The sequence below is a fragment of the Phodopus roborovskii genome, unplaced genomic scaffold, assembly GCF_943737965.1.
Source record: "Phodopus roborovskii unplaced genomic scaffold, PHOROB, whole genome shotgun sequence".
NCBI classification, from domain to species: Eukaryota; Metazoa; Chordata; class Mammalia; order Rodentia; family Cricetidae; genus Phodopus; species Phodopus roborovskii.
Window position 1 is genome coordinate 34,761,282 of NW_026126482.1, and position 17,019 is coordinate 34,778,300.

A 17,019-nucleotide genomic window follows, 5' to 3' on the forward strand; every position below is an offset into this window, starting at 1 on the left:
CACTTTTCTAAATAAATAAATTGCAGTTCAATAGAAAACCAGCCCAGACAGATAGGCCAACAATAACTACAAAATGTACTTCCTGGAAATGGTGGGGTTTAATCACCCCATTCTTTCTATTCTCCTGCCCTACACTGGTGTTGGTTTGGTGGGCTTTAAAAATAAAACTTAATTAAATGCAAAAGTCTTGTAAGAATGGAAGGTTGAGTAAACTCCTTAAAGACAGTAAATGGGACTGAGCAATCTCTTGACACAGAGAAGTGTCTGCTCAAGACAACTTCCTCACCAGCCCCAGGCGATTTGCAGGCAGAGCAAAACTATCATCTCCTTTGACATTCCCGAACTCGCATTCAGAACATTCTCAATTCACAAACCTTTACCAGGATCTGAGGGCGGGGCCTAAAATGACTTGTTCTTACTCTTGTCTTTGAGGATAACAATAAAAGAATATGAACATGATAAAAAATAAATAAGAAAGCAAGCAAGGAGAAAGACCTGGGAGAGAGCAGAAGAGGCCTGCAACAAATCTGACACCTGAGTGAGACATGGTGCTGGATAAATACTCATCCCTGACACCTGGGTGAAGCCCAGTGCTGGATAGGTGTAATCAGCATGGTGAAATTGCCTTTTAGACATGTGAAAACAGCTTAGTCAGAAACCCCACTACAATCAACCCAGTGACATCACTCACTCAAGATAACCAGACACAGTCCTAGGCTCCCTGACTCCCACTGGACAGCATGTAAGAAGAGACCAAAAGCAATGCTCTGCTCTGTACATCTGGAGAGATGCTGCCTTGATCTGCTCTGAGGCAGGAGATCCTGACCCTCGACTCAGAGACTTCTGTTAGAGGTTGGATCTGCCCTCCAGCTAAGATATGTCACACAGGTGGGCAGCCTGGGAGAGACAGGCTTAGGGCTGTAGTTAGGAATTTAGAGTGTGAACCTTATGTGATGACCCTTAGCATAAGAAAATATAACTTTTGTTATACCAACTGCTCGTATCCACCCACCTTCTTGCTTGAGACGGTAGTTATCATGGCTGATATCTGAGTGTCATGTGCTGGGCATGCATCTCCATACCTGACATCCGTGTGTGCCTGGACCTTGAGGACCTTCACATCAGAGTCTAGCACATTCAGGAGCATAGCCAACTGCCTCACCAGGGTTTCCTTCTGCTGTTCTGTCAGCCGCTCAACACCAACCTGAAGGATCAGCTCCACCAGGCCATCCTTCTTGGGGTCTGAGGAGAGCAAAGACAGGAATTTCACCATGAGATCACAGGCTTGGTAACACAAGGAGTAGGGTCAGTAGAAGGGTTCAAAGCCAGACTGGGCTTGTGGCTCAGCAGAGGGTGCTGGCCCAGTGCCCACAGATGGTGAGTTTCATGTCCAGCACAGCAAAAGTAAGGTCAAAATATGATAATAAAAGTTTAAAGGAAGCATCTATCTATTACATTTAGCTCAGATCATTCTAAAACAGCAGAGAGGTGGGTATGGTAGTACACACCTACAGTACCAGCACTTGGGACTGTGGGGGCAAGAGGATCAGAAGTTCAAAGTCATCCTTACTGCACAGTGAGTTCCAGGCCAACCTGGGCTACATGAAACCCTCTCTTAGAGAGAGTCAGACAAGGACAGAGAGAAAAGTAAGTCCCAGGGAACACCATAGAAACAGCTCTGGAGTAATTTTCCCAATTTTATTCCACCTTGTTATCTAGTAGTTTTTCTCTCAAAAGACAACCAACTATACCTTTGAGATACACTGAAAAGTTGGTGCCTCACATGCTTCCCCAGCACCTGAGAACATTCTTTCCTGCTCATGGGTGCTACCTAGTCCAGTTTATTCTTAGTGTCACCATGCCCACCTCACCGAGGCTCCCCTCCCTCTACCTGACCATGTTCACTTCATGTTAAATCAGGAAAGCAAACTCTTCCTTCCAGATATAATTCTCATAATTCTCATTGATGATGCACAAACTGGGATCTGCTTGTGGTATAAAGAAAAGTATGGAACAATCCTAAAGCTGGTTGAGAGGTGGCTCTGTGAGTAAGAGCCTATACTGCTCTTAAAGAGGACCTGAGTTCAATTCCCAGCACCCAACACCCAGTGGTTCATAACTGCCTATAATACCAGTCCTAGAAGCTCTCACTCCTTCTTCTGGTCTCCAAGAACACCACATCCGTGTGCACAAAATCACACACACACAAAAACCACACAACTTTTAAAGAGTTCTACTATCAATTCATTGATGTGTTGTACTAGAGAAGGGAATGGAAGTAACCACATCTCCAAGCCGGCAGCATGCTGCTGGATGGCAGCATAGACCAAGGCACTGAGCACAGCTCTCAGTTCTGGCGGTAAAGGTGTCCACCGCCATCTTGGATAGACTTCTGAAACAACTGTGGCTTTCATTTTAGTAATGTTGTTGTTTACCAGATAAAAGACTCATGGCCAGAAAAATATAAAGATTTACAGTAAAGACAGATTCACATTAACAAAAAGCTAAAAGTTTACAGTATATTTTAAAATATACGTAGCCTTGGGAGAGAAAAAGAATAAAATGGTTTTAAAAAGACAGAGAGGAGCTGGATGTGGTGGCACATGCCCTTAATCCCAGCACTCAGGAGACAGAAGCAAGCAGATCTCTGTGATTGCAAAGTAAACCTGGTATGCAGAGTGAATTCCAGGACAGATAAAAGTTACACAGAAAAACCCTGTCTCAAAAAATGAAAAAAAATAGAAGTAAAAGAAACAGAGTAATAAAAAAGCCACATAAAGATGGAGAGAATCTGGATATTGTACGGTGTTATATTGTCTTTGTATCATTTTACTGCTGAGGAAATAACTACAACTGTTAAAACAAATGCTGCTGGATCAATCCAATTTATATATTTTAAAAATGCTTTGACTTCAAAATTTAAGTCTAAGAACAGGTTACTGGGGAAAATGATTTCTAGTTTTGTTTCCACAGAAAATAAAAAGCTATGGATTCCTTCCCAACTAACATGGTTTGATCAAGCAAGACCCCCTGAAGCAATGTCCATGGGACAATGCAGCCTTGCAGACCACTACAGCCAGGATTTCTGCATCTTCTTAGGATCCCCAATGACAGCGCCCCCTACCAGCAGGAAAAAGTTTGGAAAGAACGACACCCAAATTCCCAAATATTGTCTATAAATGTTTGTTTTCATTTATATGGGGTTGGTTATAAATGGTTAATGACCACAACCAATCTCTTTTTAAAGGTAAAAAGGGTATTATAGTATAGGTATGAATACTTTGTTTTGGAATGGAGTTTCATTTATTGATACAATTTAAGGTCAATTATGTTATACGTATATTTCTACTTTTGTTTAAGTATTGTGTTTATATAGTTAATTTAGAAATGTAATGTGTAATGTAGTACAGATTATAGATAATTACCTATGATAGTCAAAGCTTAGAGTTAAGTTAGTTAGGTTTTTCAAGATACACAGAGATGTATTTAAGATAGATAGGCATTCTTCAAACCTTTCAAAGACCTACAGAACATGGCATTTAAAATGGTTTAGGGTTTTTCTTGACAGTGAGACATAAATGCTCCTGGCAACACCACCTGCGTCAGAAAGGAAGATGGACATTGAAGAAATGTGTTATGAAGTTTACTTCCAATATGGCAAGACTAGCCATTTGGATAAGATACTGCCCTTGTCTGGACTGTTTGACTTTATGCTGTATAAACTGGACATGCAGGACCCACAGAAAATTGATTGCTGATTCAAGATGGACATTGCTACAGAGTTCCTGTTTCATGGAAGAGTCTGCTAGACAGTCTGCGGGACACAGAGAAAAGTGATTGATAAACTGCCAATACAAAAAGACAGTTTAAAGTTTCCTGCTTTGCTGAAGAGTCTTCCAGACACACTATGGCCTATGGGCTGAAGATGGAAGATTACAGAAAAACTTCAGGTGACTGACCAGGCAGTGAGTTGTCTCTGTCATTCCTAGAGTTTATATACTATCCTTCTGTGGTCTTTGAAGGAGTTGAAGACAGATAGTTATGGTTATAGTTTTCCTTAGTTAAGATTAAAGGTAAGTTACATATAGGACTTCAGACTCACAAAGATAGAATAGATGATGGAATATTTTCTTAAATCTTACTAAATGTTAATGGACTAAATATTGTTAACTGTGATTCTTATTTGTGTGATATATCTTGCTATGTTAAGGTTAAAACCCTTCTTTTTATTTAGACAGAAAAGAGGAGATGATGGGAGATGTCATTCTGTAAATATGTTTCTCATACTGGTTAATGAATAAAGCACTGTTGGCCAATAGGAAAGCAAAATAGGCAGGACTAGGAGACTAGGAGGATTCAAGGAAGTAGTAGGGAGGAGTCAGCATGTAGAGATTGGAGAGAGCAGACACCAGCCCTACTCTCCGGTAAAATGAGACCACGTGGAAATACTTAGATTAATAGAAATGGGTTAATACTTAAGACAGAGCTAGCCAATAAGAAACAAGTAACTGGCCAACAGCATTTATATCTAATATAATGTCTCTGTGTATTATTTGGGGCTGGCGCCGAGGTAGGTCCAGGCCAGCAGGAAAAACATACTCTTAACACACATACACATTTTTTTTTTTCATTAAAAAGAAAAAGGAAACCCCTAAGGTCAGGCTGGCCAAGAGCAGAAGCTAGATACAGAGGGCCACCTACCCCAGTGACATCGGCTCAGTACACACCTGGCAGGACCTCCACGGTGGCTGTGTCTGAGTCCGAGGCCCCCTGACTGTCAGTGACTAGCAAATGAAAAGTGTAGACTCCTTCCACCAGATTGGTGAGCTGAAGAGCCACCTGGTTGTCGGAGCCTCCGATGACATCCTGAGAAGTGAAGGGATCCACAGGGCAACAGTCAGTCTTGTACCCAGGCTCTGAGCCTCTTTGGAGCTCAGAGCTCTGAGTTTCTTGTTTTCAGGCGTATATAACTTATATGGCTGGGGTTGGGGAAGGTGGAGGGAAGGTTTAGAATCTTCAGCTCTTCCTTATGTAGAACAGCAGTGAGTACAAGAACCAAACAAGATGTGGTATACAGCTTCCCAGGAGTTACCAAATGATTCATTAACAGAGGGTGAGAACTTAGGTTGAAAGCCCCAGGGCAAAGCATGAAGTTTTGTAGTCTTATTTCTAATATAGTTTTATAATGCTCTCACCTCACATCCCCTCAAAGCTTATCATATCTACCTTCTCAAGTGACCCCAGAGCCTTGGTAGACAGACCACCTGTTTTATGGATCTGTAGATCCAAAGAGTGAGAGAGAAATCTTTTGGACTCTTTTGTCTGTACTTGCTGACCAGATGGGACAATGAAAAGTTAGGAATCTGAACTGAGACACACTGCAATTTCACTTAGAGGCTAATCTACCATCTATCTCTATAGAATTCATTCCAAAAGTACTTTAGAATGTACAAGGCATTTTCAGTCCCTTCCCTATGACCACACATTTGGTACATCTCCAAGAGTGCTTCTGTAGATCTCAAATCCTTAGCAATAGAAAAAAGGAAGATGTTTGGAAATTCACAATCTAAGAGGCAGAGTGAACCAACAGCTCCCAGAAGCTAAAAGTCTGGGTTTGTTTGGTTTATGACTGAGCTTGTTAGCCTTGGCCAACTCATGTTCCATATCTATATTTCACTCTCTGCCTCTGTGAAGTGGAACTGGAAATCCCATGCCTCTGGCATGCGTGGTACATGGAAGAATAAAGCTAAAATAAGAAGCTGAAGAGTAGAAGGGTCCCACTGGGAAGCTTGGCTTCCAAGTCTGTCATGGTGCCCAACCTTTTGACATTGTGACATAATGTTGTCATCTACAAATGTGTTAGGCTGCATTCACAGCTGTTCTAGGACACAAGAGACCTGGGTGCCGTGAGTGGGACACACCTGCATGGTTTGCTATCCTACCAAAAATCAGATTAGGAAGAGGACTGCAGCTTTGCTTAAACCTAATGGCAGCCTGATGTCCCCAGCCCTCATAATGTTCAAACCCAGAGGCCCACGAATCTTATTGGGGAGATGACATGGTGTTCATGTGACTGATGTTCACACCCGAATCTGCAATGTGACCTAAAGTTAGAACTTTGAAGGAGGTAGTTGAAGTTGAGTGAGGTTGCAGGGGTGGAGCCTGCCCCACAGGACTGTCCTTACAAAAGAAACGCGAGAGCAATTCCCCACCTCTTTCCTGCTTTCTCACACTGCCACATGAAGACAGAGTAAGCAGGTGGCCACCCAGGACCCAGAAAGAGATCCCTCACCAAAGGAAAACAGATTGGCACCTTGGTCCTGGTTTTCCCTTTAAGCCATCCTGCCTGCGGTCTTTTGTCACAGCTGACCACACTGACTAATCTGTATGCAGTGTACATGGCTGAGGGAGGTAGCACCCTTCAAGTACTCACGCCGGCAGCTGGACTCTGGCCATCCCTGATCCACAGATAGGACACAATCCCTCGGTCATCAGTGGACCGTGAACCATCCAAGGTAATGGAATTGTTGGGAAGCGTAAGAACATGTCTGCCACCAGCCTGGGCTCTGGGAGGACTATTATCTTCTAAGTCAGACAGCAAAAACAAAAGGAAAGAAACTGACTTAAAACACCATCGATGGCATAAAACACACACAACTGCTCCATCTTGTAGCCAAGGTTGTTTTAAATACCCCAAGGCATTATTTTCTGCCCCAAATACCTGTAAGATAAGATACAGATATTGAGCACCTCTCATTTCAATGGGAAGACAGACAAAATCAAGTAATTTGACTGAAAATTTTACAGTAAAAACTAACATAGAAGGCTAGGGCTATGCAGTAGTAAAGTGCTGGTCTAGCATGCCTGGAGCCCTCTGTCCAGTCCCTGTTGTCAAATAAAACCAGGCCTGATTCTGCATGCTTGTAATCCCATCAGTCCAGAGGATCAGGGGTTCAAAAACTTGTCTTTAAAAAAATGGGGCAAGAGGTATATAGGCCCATTAGATGGCTCAGTGGGTAATGATGCTTGTCACCAAGGGTGATGGTCCTACATGGTAATCACAGAGAACTGATTCCCTGAAAGTTGTCCTCCTACCTACACACAAACACACACACACACACACACACACACACACACACACACACTTTCATTGTGGCAAGCACATTCCCCTCCTGCATATATACACACACACACAATAAATAAAAACATAATAAAAGGTTTTTAAACTTCTACTTTAAAAAACAACGTAGATAACTTAAACATACTTCTGCTCTTGGGTTTTCAAGAAAGTAGAAAATAAAACACTGGCCAGAACTGGATCTCTCATGGCCAGGGTCACAGGAGAGTGAACTATTTTGCAAACAAAAGGACACTATTCCCTGCAGAGAATGTAGGCGCATGTCTTCCTGCTCTACACACTCCCTGAAGCCAGACAGGACTCAAAGGAAGTCAGTTGTCAGGAAGAAGGTTGGTCCCTCTGGGCAAAGTTCAGTCAGCTGTGAACTCATGAGGTAACATCAACATTGCTGGGTAATTGTGAACTGGCCTGGGGACCTGGGTGGCAGAGCAGGCTCAGGTCCTGTCATCAAGTTCACTCACCCTTCTTCACAGCCACGGTGAGGGTGGATGTGCTGCTCAGTCCCTGCTGGTCTCTCACCGTTAAACGGAAGTGGTAGGTACCCACCTGAAGCCCGGTGACAGTGGCTATGGCTTTGTCCACATTCTCCATCTCCACTGCACTGGGGCCTCTGTAAAACAGGGATGTTGTAGACAAAAGGTGGGCCATGAGATCTGTCCCCTAGCAAGTGCTTCTACTTCTGACTGTAGTGACCATCTGATCTTCTACAGAGTTCTAAGATAATTCTTCCTTCACACATGTTCTCTAGCTTGGCATGAGGGTCAAAGCTAAAGCCCATTTCAAACACAATATAATGGGGTCTGGGGAAAGAATGTTCTTTCTTTTTTCATTTTTAATAGAGACACCACAGAAATGATCTCTCTTTAGAAAATTGAACCTTAGAAACTGCTCACTTTTTTTTTTCTTCATATTTTTAGATCTGGTCTCACTATGTACTTGAACTCATGATGAGCTTTCTGGTCCAGCCTCCTAAGTGCTGAGATTACAGGTGGGCACTACCGTACCCAACCACCCATTTCTTCTTTGAATGAAACTTGACCTAGTCCTCATCTAGCTTCAAGGGGGGGGGGTGTAGAAGAGGAAGGTGTGAGGCAGATGATTTGCCATTGGAGAGAGGATATTATGTCTAGTCATTAAGATCCTAGACATATGCAGTTTTGCATCTCCATGCAGCCTATTCCAGTGTAGATAACCTAAACTATTCGGTCGGCCTTGCTGGTTTCTTCAAGTCTGAGTTTTTCAACTTTAGAACGGGAATGATCCAGCCCAGCATGGTGGCACATGCCTTCAATCCCAGCACTTGGGAAGTGGAGGATATTCAGAAGTAAGTGAATCTCTGTTGTGTGAGTGCCAGCCTGATCTATGAAGAGAGTCCCAGACTAGTCGGCACTACATGGTAAAACCCTGTCTCAAAATAAACAAACAAAAGAAATGGTAATGATACAGTTTCCTCTTCAGAAGTCATGTAGCAAAACAGGAAATGTTACAATATGAATTTCACCTTGAACTCTGCACGTCTGTTATACATAGTCACTGGAGCAGGTTGGGTGTAGACCACATATGGTCTACATCTCTTTCACCAGGACACTCACCCCACACCAAGCCAGCCCTGTCCACCTGTTCTGGGCTCCACTTCCCTCCAATGTCTATCTTTCTAAAACACTCTTCTCTTTTTGTTTGCTTGTTTGTTTGAGATGCAGAGAGGGGTCCTCACTATGTAGCTTAGGCTAGCCTTGAACTCAAGAGTTTCCTGCCTCAGCCTCTCAAGTGCAAGGGTTGCAAGCATGCAGCATCAAGCCTATAATGCATAATTTTTTCAATAAGGCTTAGTTACTCTTTGCTTCAACCATGACTCCTCAACAAGCTTGAGCTGCTGTTTAATATGGTCCTCCAGGGAAGGGATGCAGTCACTCGGCAGTGACCCAGACTCAGAGCTGGGTAGATACACTACCTGATGTGTTCCCAGTGGTAGCAGACAATGCCATGGTCATCACTGCTCCTGCTCCCATCCAGTGTAGCACTCTGCACGGGGAAGAACAGCTCCTTGTCAGGGCCTGCCACAGCCACCGGAGCCTGGTTGTTTTCTAGAATTACGGACATTCAAGAGAGGAAAGAAGAGAAGGAGGTTGGGAAGCAGGAAGGAGGGAGGAAGAAAAGAAGGACGGAGAGGAGGAAGGGAAGGAAAGAAGAAGAAAGGAGAGAAGGTGAGAGGGAGGAAAGGAATTTCGGGGGAAGTAAAAAGGGAAAGAGGAAAGAAAGCGTGCAGGGGAGGCAAGAAATGAGGGAAGCAGAATCAGCGTTCACAGGCTCGCCCTCTTCTGCCTGCAGCCCCACTGGCTAGCACGGTACCTGCTAAATAGCAAATGTTGACAATACTTCAGTTGTGGGCTGGAGAGACCTGGATTCAATTTCCTGTACCCACATGGTAGCTCACAACAACTGAACTCTGTGACTTCAGTTCTGATATCTCCTTCTGGTCTTCACAGACAGTCATGCAAGCCAAACACCCATGCACATAAAAATAAATATTTTTAAAAGGGAAATATTTCAGTTGACAGTCAGGGGAAAGAAAAAGAAGTAAAATATCAGTCATGGTGATAGCTACGATTTCTGCTTAATAAATAAATAAATAAATAAATAAATAAATAGATAGATAGATAGATAGATAGATGCCCACATAGTCCAAGCCAAGAGTCACATAGCCACAGCCATTACCATCAGGATATAGTGTCTTTTTCCCACTGTCCTCCTCAATTTGCATAGTGGCTTCCTAATTTCCTAAGGGCAAACATATACAATGCCCTTAGTGAGAGCCCTACCCTTCTGTGGGCCATCTTATCCCAGTCCTGGTCCCCCGAAGACCTAGTCCGATCTCTCTTTTCTCCCATCCCACCATTATTTTTAGTCCTTCAATGCACCAGGCCCCTTCCATCCTGTGGCTTCTGGGAATCTGGGCCCCTCTTTTTAAACATCTTTCTTCTTGCTGTCCACTCCCCATCCTTCTCCTCCTGATCACCTGCCATGGGTGTGTCAGCTGGGACTCCAGTAAAAGCTGTTCATGGACTGAAGTGCTCTGTGAGTGCTCTTCATGTGGGCACCCGTCCTTACTGAAGAAAGCACCCGAATACTTTTGCCGTTTCACATGCACTTGCCACAGCCCTGGAAGGGCACAGGACAGGCCCATCTTTTTAAATTCCATATCCCTAGGGTCTGGCTCAGAGCACCTTTTACATCTCAGCTGAATCAGTTAGTGAAAAAAACAAATCAGTTGTCTTTCAGCTGAGCCCATCAGTCAGGCTACTGGGTGATGGATATGGAGACAGTGAGCATTCTCAAGAGAAGTTTTGAAGCCAAGGCCATCATAAGCTGGTCTGGCTAGCTACCTGTGAGTCTACTGAAAGATACAGGTAGCAGAGCCCTAGTAAGAGACTAGTAAGCGAGTGGAGTCTGGGTCAACCTCCAAGTGTCTGCTGCATCTGGGTGTCAGGCCACGTAGTCAGCCTGTGTCCCCCAGGACACCCTGAAACTTTCCTAATCTGAGTGTGACAGTCACAGGAGTTACTGTATGACAGATTAGAGACACATGTGGTGCTGACAGTGACTCTCATTTTGTCTTTTGTACCATGGTTTAGAGGCACGTGACAAGATGCAGAACCATGAAAGAAAACCAATTTTAAGCCATGCCACATCAGCTCTCATGTCCCTGATTTCCAGCCAGCTCAGGAATCTCAGGATGGTACCACCAAGTTAGACACATCTGAAGCTCAACAGTCTAGTTATCATTTCTGCTTTCCTCTCTGGGGTCAGATCTCATTTGTGTCTCACCTACCAGCCTGGACAATCACAGCCACCAAAGCAGTGGATTGCTGTCCTGAGGAATCTGTCACCATCAACTGAAACACATACTCTCCTTCCTGCATCTCAGACAAGTGGAGGTATGGGGTCTGTGCTCCCTACAAAAGAGCAAATGTGAAAAGGAAACAAAATGTAGATTATCATTAGAGAAGTCCAAGGAAACAATGTGCCATGACAGATGCTACTGGTTTCACTTAAAGCAGAGATCCTGCTTGAAAATAAGCCCAGCCCACTGTGGGTGGTGTCAACCCTAGGCAGATGGTTCTGAGTTATATGAGGAAATAGGCTGAGCAAACCCTAATGAGCAAATCTGTAAGCAGTGTACCTCTGTGGGCTCTGTTTCAGTTCCTGCCTTCTGGTTCCTGTCTTGAGTTTCTGACCTGACCTTTCCTCCCCTTTTGTTATGGTCTTTATCACAGCAACAGAAAGCAAACAAAGACTCTTGGGAAGCTGAAGCAAGAAAGTGGCAAATTCAAGGCCTGCCAGGGATACAGAGCAAGTTCAAAGCCAACCTATGTAATTTAGGAAGACCCTAGCTCAACTTTAAAAATATACAAAAAAAATATCTTTTTTTATCACTCAATGCCGGAGGTGCTTACCTAGTATACGTGAGGTTCTAGGCAGTGTGTGGAAAGACTAAAAGAAGGAAAGAAAGAGCAGGGTGTGGGATGCACGCCTTTAATCCTAGCACTGTGGAGGCAGAGGTAAGCAGAACTCTATGAGTTTGGGGCCAACCTGGTCTACCCAGCAAGCTCCAGGCCAGCCTGGACCACATAGTGAGATCCTGTCTCAAAAAAGAGGGAGGGAAGGAGAAGAGGGAGAGTAGGAGGAAAGGAGAAAAGTAAAAACAGGTGTGAATCCAAGAACATGTAGTTTTGAGTCTGTTGTGTATCCTCAAGGCATTGAAGGAAACCTCTGGAACTCAATATAGCAGTGCTGGACATGGTCCAAGAATGGAGGTGTAAGGACATTCTTAGTGCTTGAGAGGAAACTCCAAGAAACCAAGACAAGAGTCTTGTGACCTCAGTTTCTTCAAAAATATGGAACTGTGTAGTGGATAGGTGTGAGTTTGCTTGAGATTATTCATTACAAGTGGGTATTGTTATTTGTTTATATGTCCATATTGGATAAACATGTTTTTGCCATAAACAGCTTTGTTCACCATGTTTGGCTTGCCCTGTGATTGAACACTTAACTCATGTCACTCCTGTTAAGAGTGTAAACTGTCTGATGCTCTGAATAACATTGCCTATTGCATGAGACTTTAGCCTGCCTCATTTATAGGCTTCATTTTCCCAGGTCCCACAACTTCTAGAGCAGTAAACACAGCAGTATCTGCTATGGGGCATACAGAATAATAACTGCTTTTCTAATAATGTAGTTGGGTTAGTTGCTTCTAATCTTTCTCCCAAGACTAAATAAAATATTGGTCTAACAAACACTGAGTCCTTTTTTTTTTTTTTTTTTTTTTTCCCCCAACTGACCTCATGATCTAGTTGAAATACAGGACTAACTGCTTGGTTGCTGTTCTGTCTTTAGCTAGGAATGTGTGACAGCAAGGGATATAAACTTGGGGAAGACTTGTGAGTTAGGTGCTCTTCCAAATACTCCTTAGTTTGAGAAATTTATAAAATAGATTTTATGATTTAACAACCCTACACCAAGAATAGATGAATGAATGATATATAAATGTTAGATAGATAGATTTAATGATATGATATGATATGATATAAGTCTGCAGGCAGGGTAGAGGACTTGCCTGCATGACCACCTCTTTGCTCTCACCGCCAGGGCCTGGGGACCACTCATAGAGGACAATCTGGTGATCATCACTGCTCTGGTTTCCATTCAGAGTGATGGTGTTTTGGGGCAAAGTTATAGTCTGATTTGGTCCTGCATTGGCAACAGGAGGGTAGTCCACAGCACCACGGATGATGAGGGTTGCTGTGGTGGAGTTAGTAGCACCATCTGAGTCTGTGATGGTCAACCTATAAAGAAAAAAAGAAGCTCTTTCATACAAGATTGTGCCATGTCAGAAACAAATGGTCACCTTAGCTGCTAAGACTAACCATTCTCAGTAAAAGGTAAAAATCAAAACTTGAGGATGAGGCAAAGAAAGACATACAAGTCAGAGGATATTTTTCTTTGCTTCTGTTGTCATGGACTCATTTAATTTTGAGTCATAATATGTTCCCACATTGACTTAACTTTTGTGAATTTACTAGTTTTTGAGATGCTCAGTGGAGAATGTGCTTGAAAGACCTGCGGAGGGCTCGAACCCTCACACCCCGAATCAGGAAAGGTGGCCCCCCAAATCACTCACGAGAAGCAGTCTTGATGCAAAAGCATGAGGTATTTTATATTCCAGTGCACTGGGGTCTGCAGCCATACTCCATGTGGGGTAAAGGACTGGGAACCCTTGGTACAGGGTTCAGACAGCTTTTATAGGGTTACAACAAAGCCCGTGCATTACAAACCAATCATCTTAATAGCATCCAATGTGGACCAATCAATTTGAACTAGCCAAGCCCGCACTTTGCCCAGGAAGTCTGCTTTCGCTAGGGCTCCTGGGTAGTGTGGCACTGCTCATTTCCTGTTCTCATTCACTTCTGTCTGTGAACTCGCCCTGTCGTAAACAGTCAAGAATGACCTTTTGCCTACTCATTGCTAGAGGGCAGAGTCTAGGGAAAGTTAAGCTAAAATTTTCCATCCTTACATGCTCCTTCCAGAAGCTTCTCTAGACAGCTCAACTCATCCTAAGAGCATCACTAGACAACCATCTCCAACAATTCATCCTAAGAGCATCATTAGACAGCCATCTCTAACAATTCATCCTAAGAGCATCATTACTAAGGGCATTACTAGACAGCCATCTCCAACTATTTTTTTCTAAGAGCATCACTAGACAGCCATCTCCAACTATTTTTTTCTAAGAGCATCACTATGAAAGACCAAAAAGTAAAGTTAAATAAAGGACGGTCTAACCTGGAAAGCTAACCAATATCTGTTCCTTGGAATTTGCTAGCTTTCTCTCACCAGGCCCTGGGATGACAAGAATTCACACTGCCCCTCCTTTCTGCCCCTCCTTTCTTGTGAGTCAACAGGTGGTAAATAGGATCCTTAGGAAACAAAGAGATAGCTGTAACTCTGGTTTGCCCAGACAAGATTAATTAGCACACCCTGAGGCCCTAAGGTCTGCTGACCCTAATAGCGGACCATCCGGCCTCCAAGGGTCACATACTTAATGGACGGAGGGTCCCACCCCCTCCCTAAGCTTGTGGGTTTGCCTTTAAAAACACCTGGGCCCAGGGGAGGAGCCCGTTTGCAAAAAAACGCTTCCTGTTCATTAAAGCCTCTTGCGTTTTTGCAGCAACTGGACTGGACATTGAGTTCTTGGGACATCAACCGAACCTGGAAGACTCCTCATTCTAAGGGTCTTACAACTAGACAGCCATCTCCAGCAATTCATCCTAAGAGCATCACTACACACATCTTTCTAATTACGCAAGCTAAGAGTGTTGCCAGAAGCTACTTCTGCCTTCCATCTTGAGCATTTATTGACTGAACTACTTGTGAATTTCAGCTAGAAAGCCCTCAGTTTCTAAATTCATTTCTAGAGGATTTTCTACAAGCATGCTTTCAGGACATTCTTTGAAAAGCATTTTAAGGTTAAGCATTTTCAAATACACACAAATGCTCAACATACACACACCAAAAAAATAAAGGAAGGAAAGTAGGAAGAGAGGGAGGCAGGGAGGGAAAGACAGAGAAAGAGGAAGAAAGAAAGAGAGACAGAGGAAGGAAGGAAGGAAGGAAGGAAGGAAGGAAGGAAGGAAGGGAAGGAAGAAAAAAGACCAAACAGAAAGCGAAAAAACCTGCCCAGGCTCTCCTGTACTGAAATGATGCCTCCTGTGGTCCCAAGAACAGTGCAATCTCTACTACTCATTTCACCCTTGGAGGAGGCAGGGAGTGGGGTGAGGTGTTCTGGGAGCTAAGCTGCATAAACAGGAAGAGAGAACAACAGCTCAGGGTAAAGTGTATATCAGGGTCATTTGCACCTTCTGGGCTTCCTTTTACACTGTCCCACAAACTCCACACAGACAAAGGCCAAACTCCGCCTCAGCCCCGACCATAAACAAAACCCCTGGGGTCTCTACCTTCAGAACTTTAACCCAAGTAAGGGGGAAAAAAGAGAGAGAGAGAGATGGATTTAAAGTTGCATGTGAATAGGAAAAGTGCTTAAATACCATACTGTTCAAGTGCTCATTTTTAGGTCATGGGTGTAGGGGAAATATTTCATTTCCTCTGCTTGGTGTTATATTGTGTTTATTTTTATAGAAAGTAACACTTTCAAGAAACAGTGGGAAAACACAACACAGGTGGGACCCACTTGCCTAAAAGTGTAGTTACCAGGATCTAGGTTCAACAAGCGTAACACTGGGGCATCAGCCGGAAACACCTCTCCTAGGACAGGCCCGTCAACTTCTTCCCAGTGGTAACTCACTACCTTAGTGTCATCTGAGCTTCCTACAAAGATGAAGAAAACGACATCCAGAATGGGTTACAGGAACAGTGAGCTGAAAGCCTTACAACGTTGTGAAAACTCAAATGTGTTTGGTAGAAATATACATCTGCACAGATCTCAGTGACATACATTGTGCATTGCTGCAATCTCCCAGTCCCTAAACTGTCAGCACTGTTTTTCCAGACATGCATAGGCTTGAGAAGGGCTGTTATAACTGGTTGAATATTTAAAAAGCAGAGGGACAGGTACTGTAGCGCAGAATGCAATGCCTTGACATTCAGCTCCTACTTATCTTGGTGACTGGTGACATTCTGCCGACAGCTTTACATAGATATCTGAACTAACAGGTTCTTGAACACATTAAGAGCTGATTATCTACAATTTACAAAACCCCTTTACCATATTAATGATTAAAATATAAGCCCTGAAAAGAACTGGATCATGCATGAAAATGTACCCACTTAAAAGAACAAACCAGGGTAGGACTGAGAAGATGGCTTTGCACTTAAAGGCACCTGCCACTATAGTTGACAACCTGAGTTATGGTTGACAAGGTGGAATGGAAGAACTGACTGTCAAAAGTTGTTCTCTAGGACTATAATTCAGTGGTACAGTATTTAACTATAATGCACATAAAACCTTGGGTTTCATCCCTAGTGGTGAGAAGAGGGGAGGGGTAGTTTGGCATGGTCGTTCATGACAATTCAGGAGACTAAGTCAAAAAGTATCTCTATGAGTTCAAGGCCAGACTGAACTACATAGTGAAACCTTGTCTCACAAACAAACAAAAAGACAAGCATCAAATTTATCTAAGGATATAAGTTAATATAGCCAACTAATAATCCTGTGTGATTTTTATAACTAAGATGCTCTGAATCAAAAGGTTTTCAAAAATTTGGACCTTTTCTTATACAATTGCTTCTATTTAAAGTGTTCTCTGTCAGCTAGGCATGGAGGCTCACAATCTATAACCAAGGGGCTGAAAGCATTACAGGGCTAAGGTCAACCTTAAGTACATATCTCACCCTAAAGAACATTGCATTTGTTTGTTGTTTGTTTTAGACAGTGTTTCAAATATCCCAGGCTGGCCTGGAACACCTAAGTAGCTGAAGGTGATCTTGAATTCCCTGTCCTCCTGCCTTTGCCATCCAAGAGCTAGGATTACAGGCATGTAATTACTTCCAGCTGGGAGTTAAAGAGTCTAAAACAAGAAGCTACAAGAGACAGTGGTTCATCCAGATTTAACAAGTGTTCTTGGCCTTGACACAGAGTACTCAATCTGACAGTACAAGCAAACGGAAACCACCCAAACATGGAGGATACACACGGCTGCCATCGAGGAGGGCTGAGGTCAAAGGCACAGTGAGTTCCTGTATCTGTGGAGAAACAACTGCCACAGGTGGCTGGTTGACTCTTGCAGCTGTGGGACAGAAAAAAACAGACAGCAATTAAACCAACGTCACACACAAACAAAGGCATCCTTTCTAAAGCTTATTCTGAA

General features: G+C 43.3%; 1 protein-coding gene across 1 annotated transcript in view; it reads right to left on the bottom strand.

Annotated features, from left to right (window-relative positions):
* Kiaa0319 (KIAA0319 ortholog) overlaps window positions 1–17,019 on the bottom strand; it is a 44,413-nt gene that overhangs the window by 17,563 nt on the left and 9,831 nt on the right. Inside the window, exons 6-14 of the mRNA XM_051194511.1 lie at window positions 16,846–16,938; window positions 15,388–15,520; window positions 12,753–12,981; window positions 10,968–11,091; window positions 9,090–9,222; window positions 7,600–7,748; window positions 6,434–6,585; window positions 4,728–4,866; window positions 1,083–1,242 (exon numbers count right to left, since the gene is read on the bottom strand). Coding sequence (XP_051050468.1) covers window positions 1,083–1,242; window positions 4,728–4,866; window positions 6,434–6,585; window positions 7,600–7,748; window positions 9,090–9,222; window positions 10,968–11,091; window positions 12,753–12,981; window positions 15,388–15,520; window positions 16,846–16,938 — 1,312 coding nt within the window. The remainder of the gene's footprint in view (window positions 1–1,082; window positions 1,243–4,727; window positions 4,867–6,433; window positions 6,586–7,599; window positions 7,749–9,089; window positions 9,223–10,967; window positions 11,092–12,752; window positions 12,982–15,387; window positions 15,521–16,845; window positions 16,939–17,019) is intronic.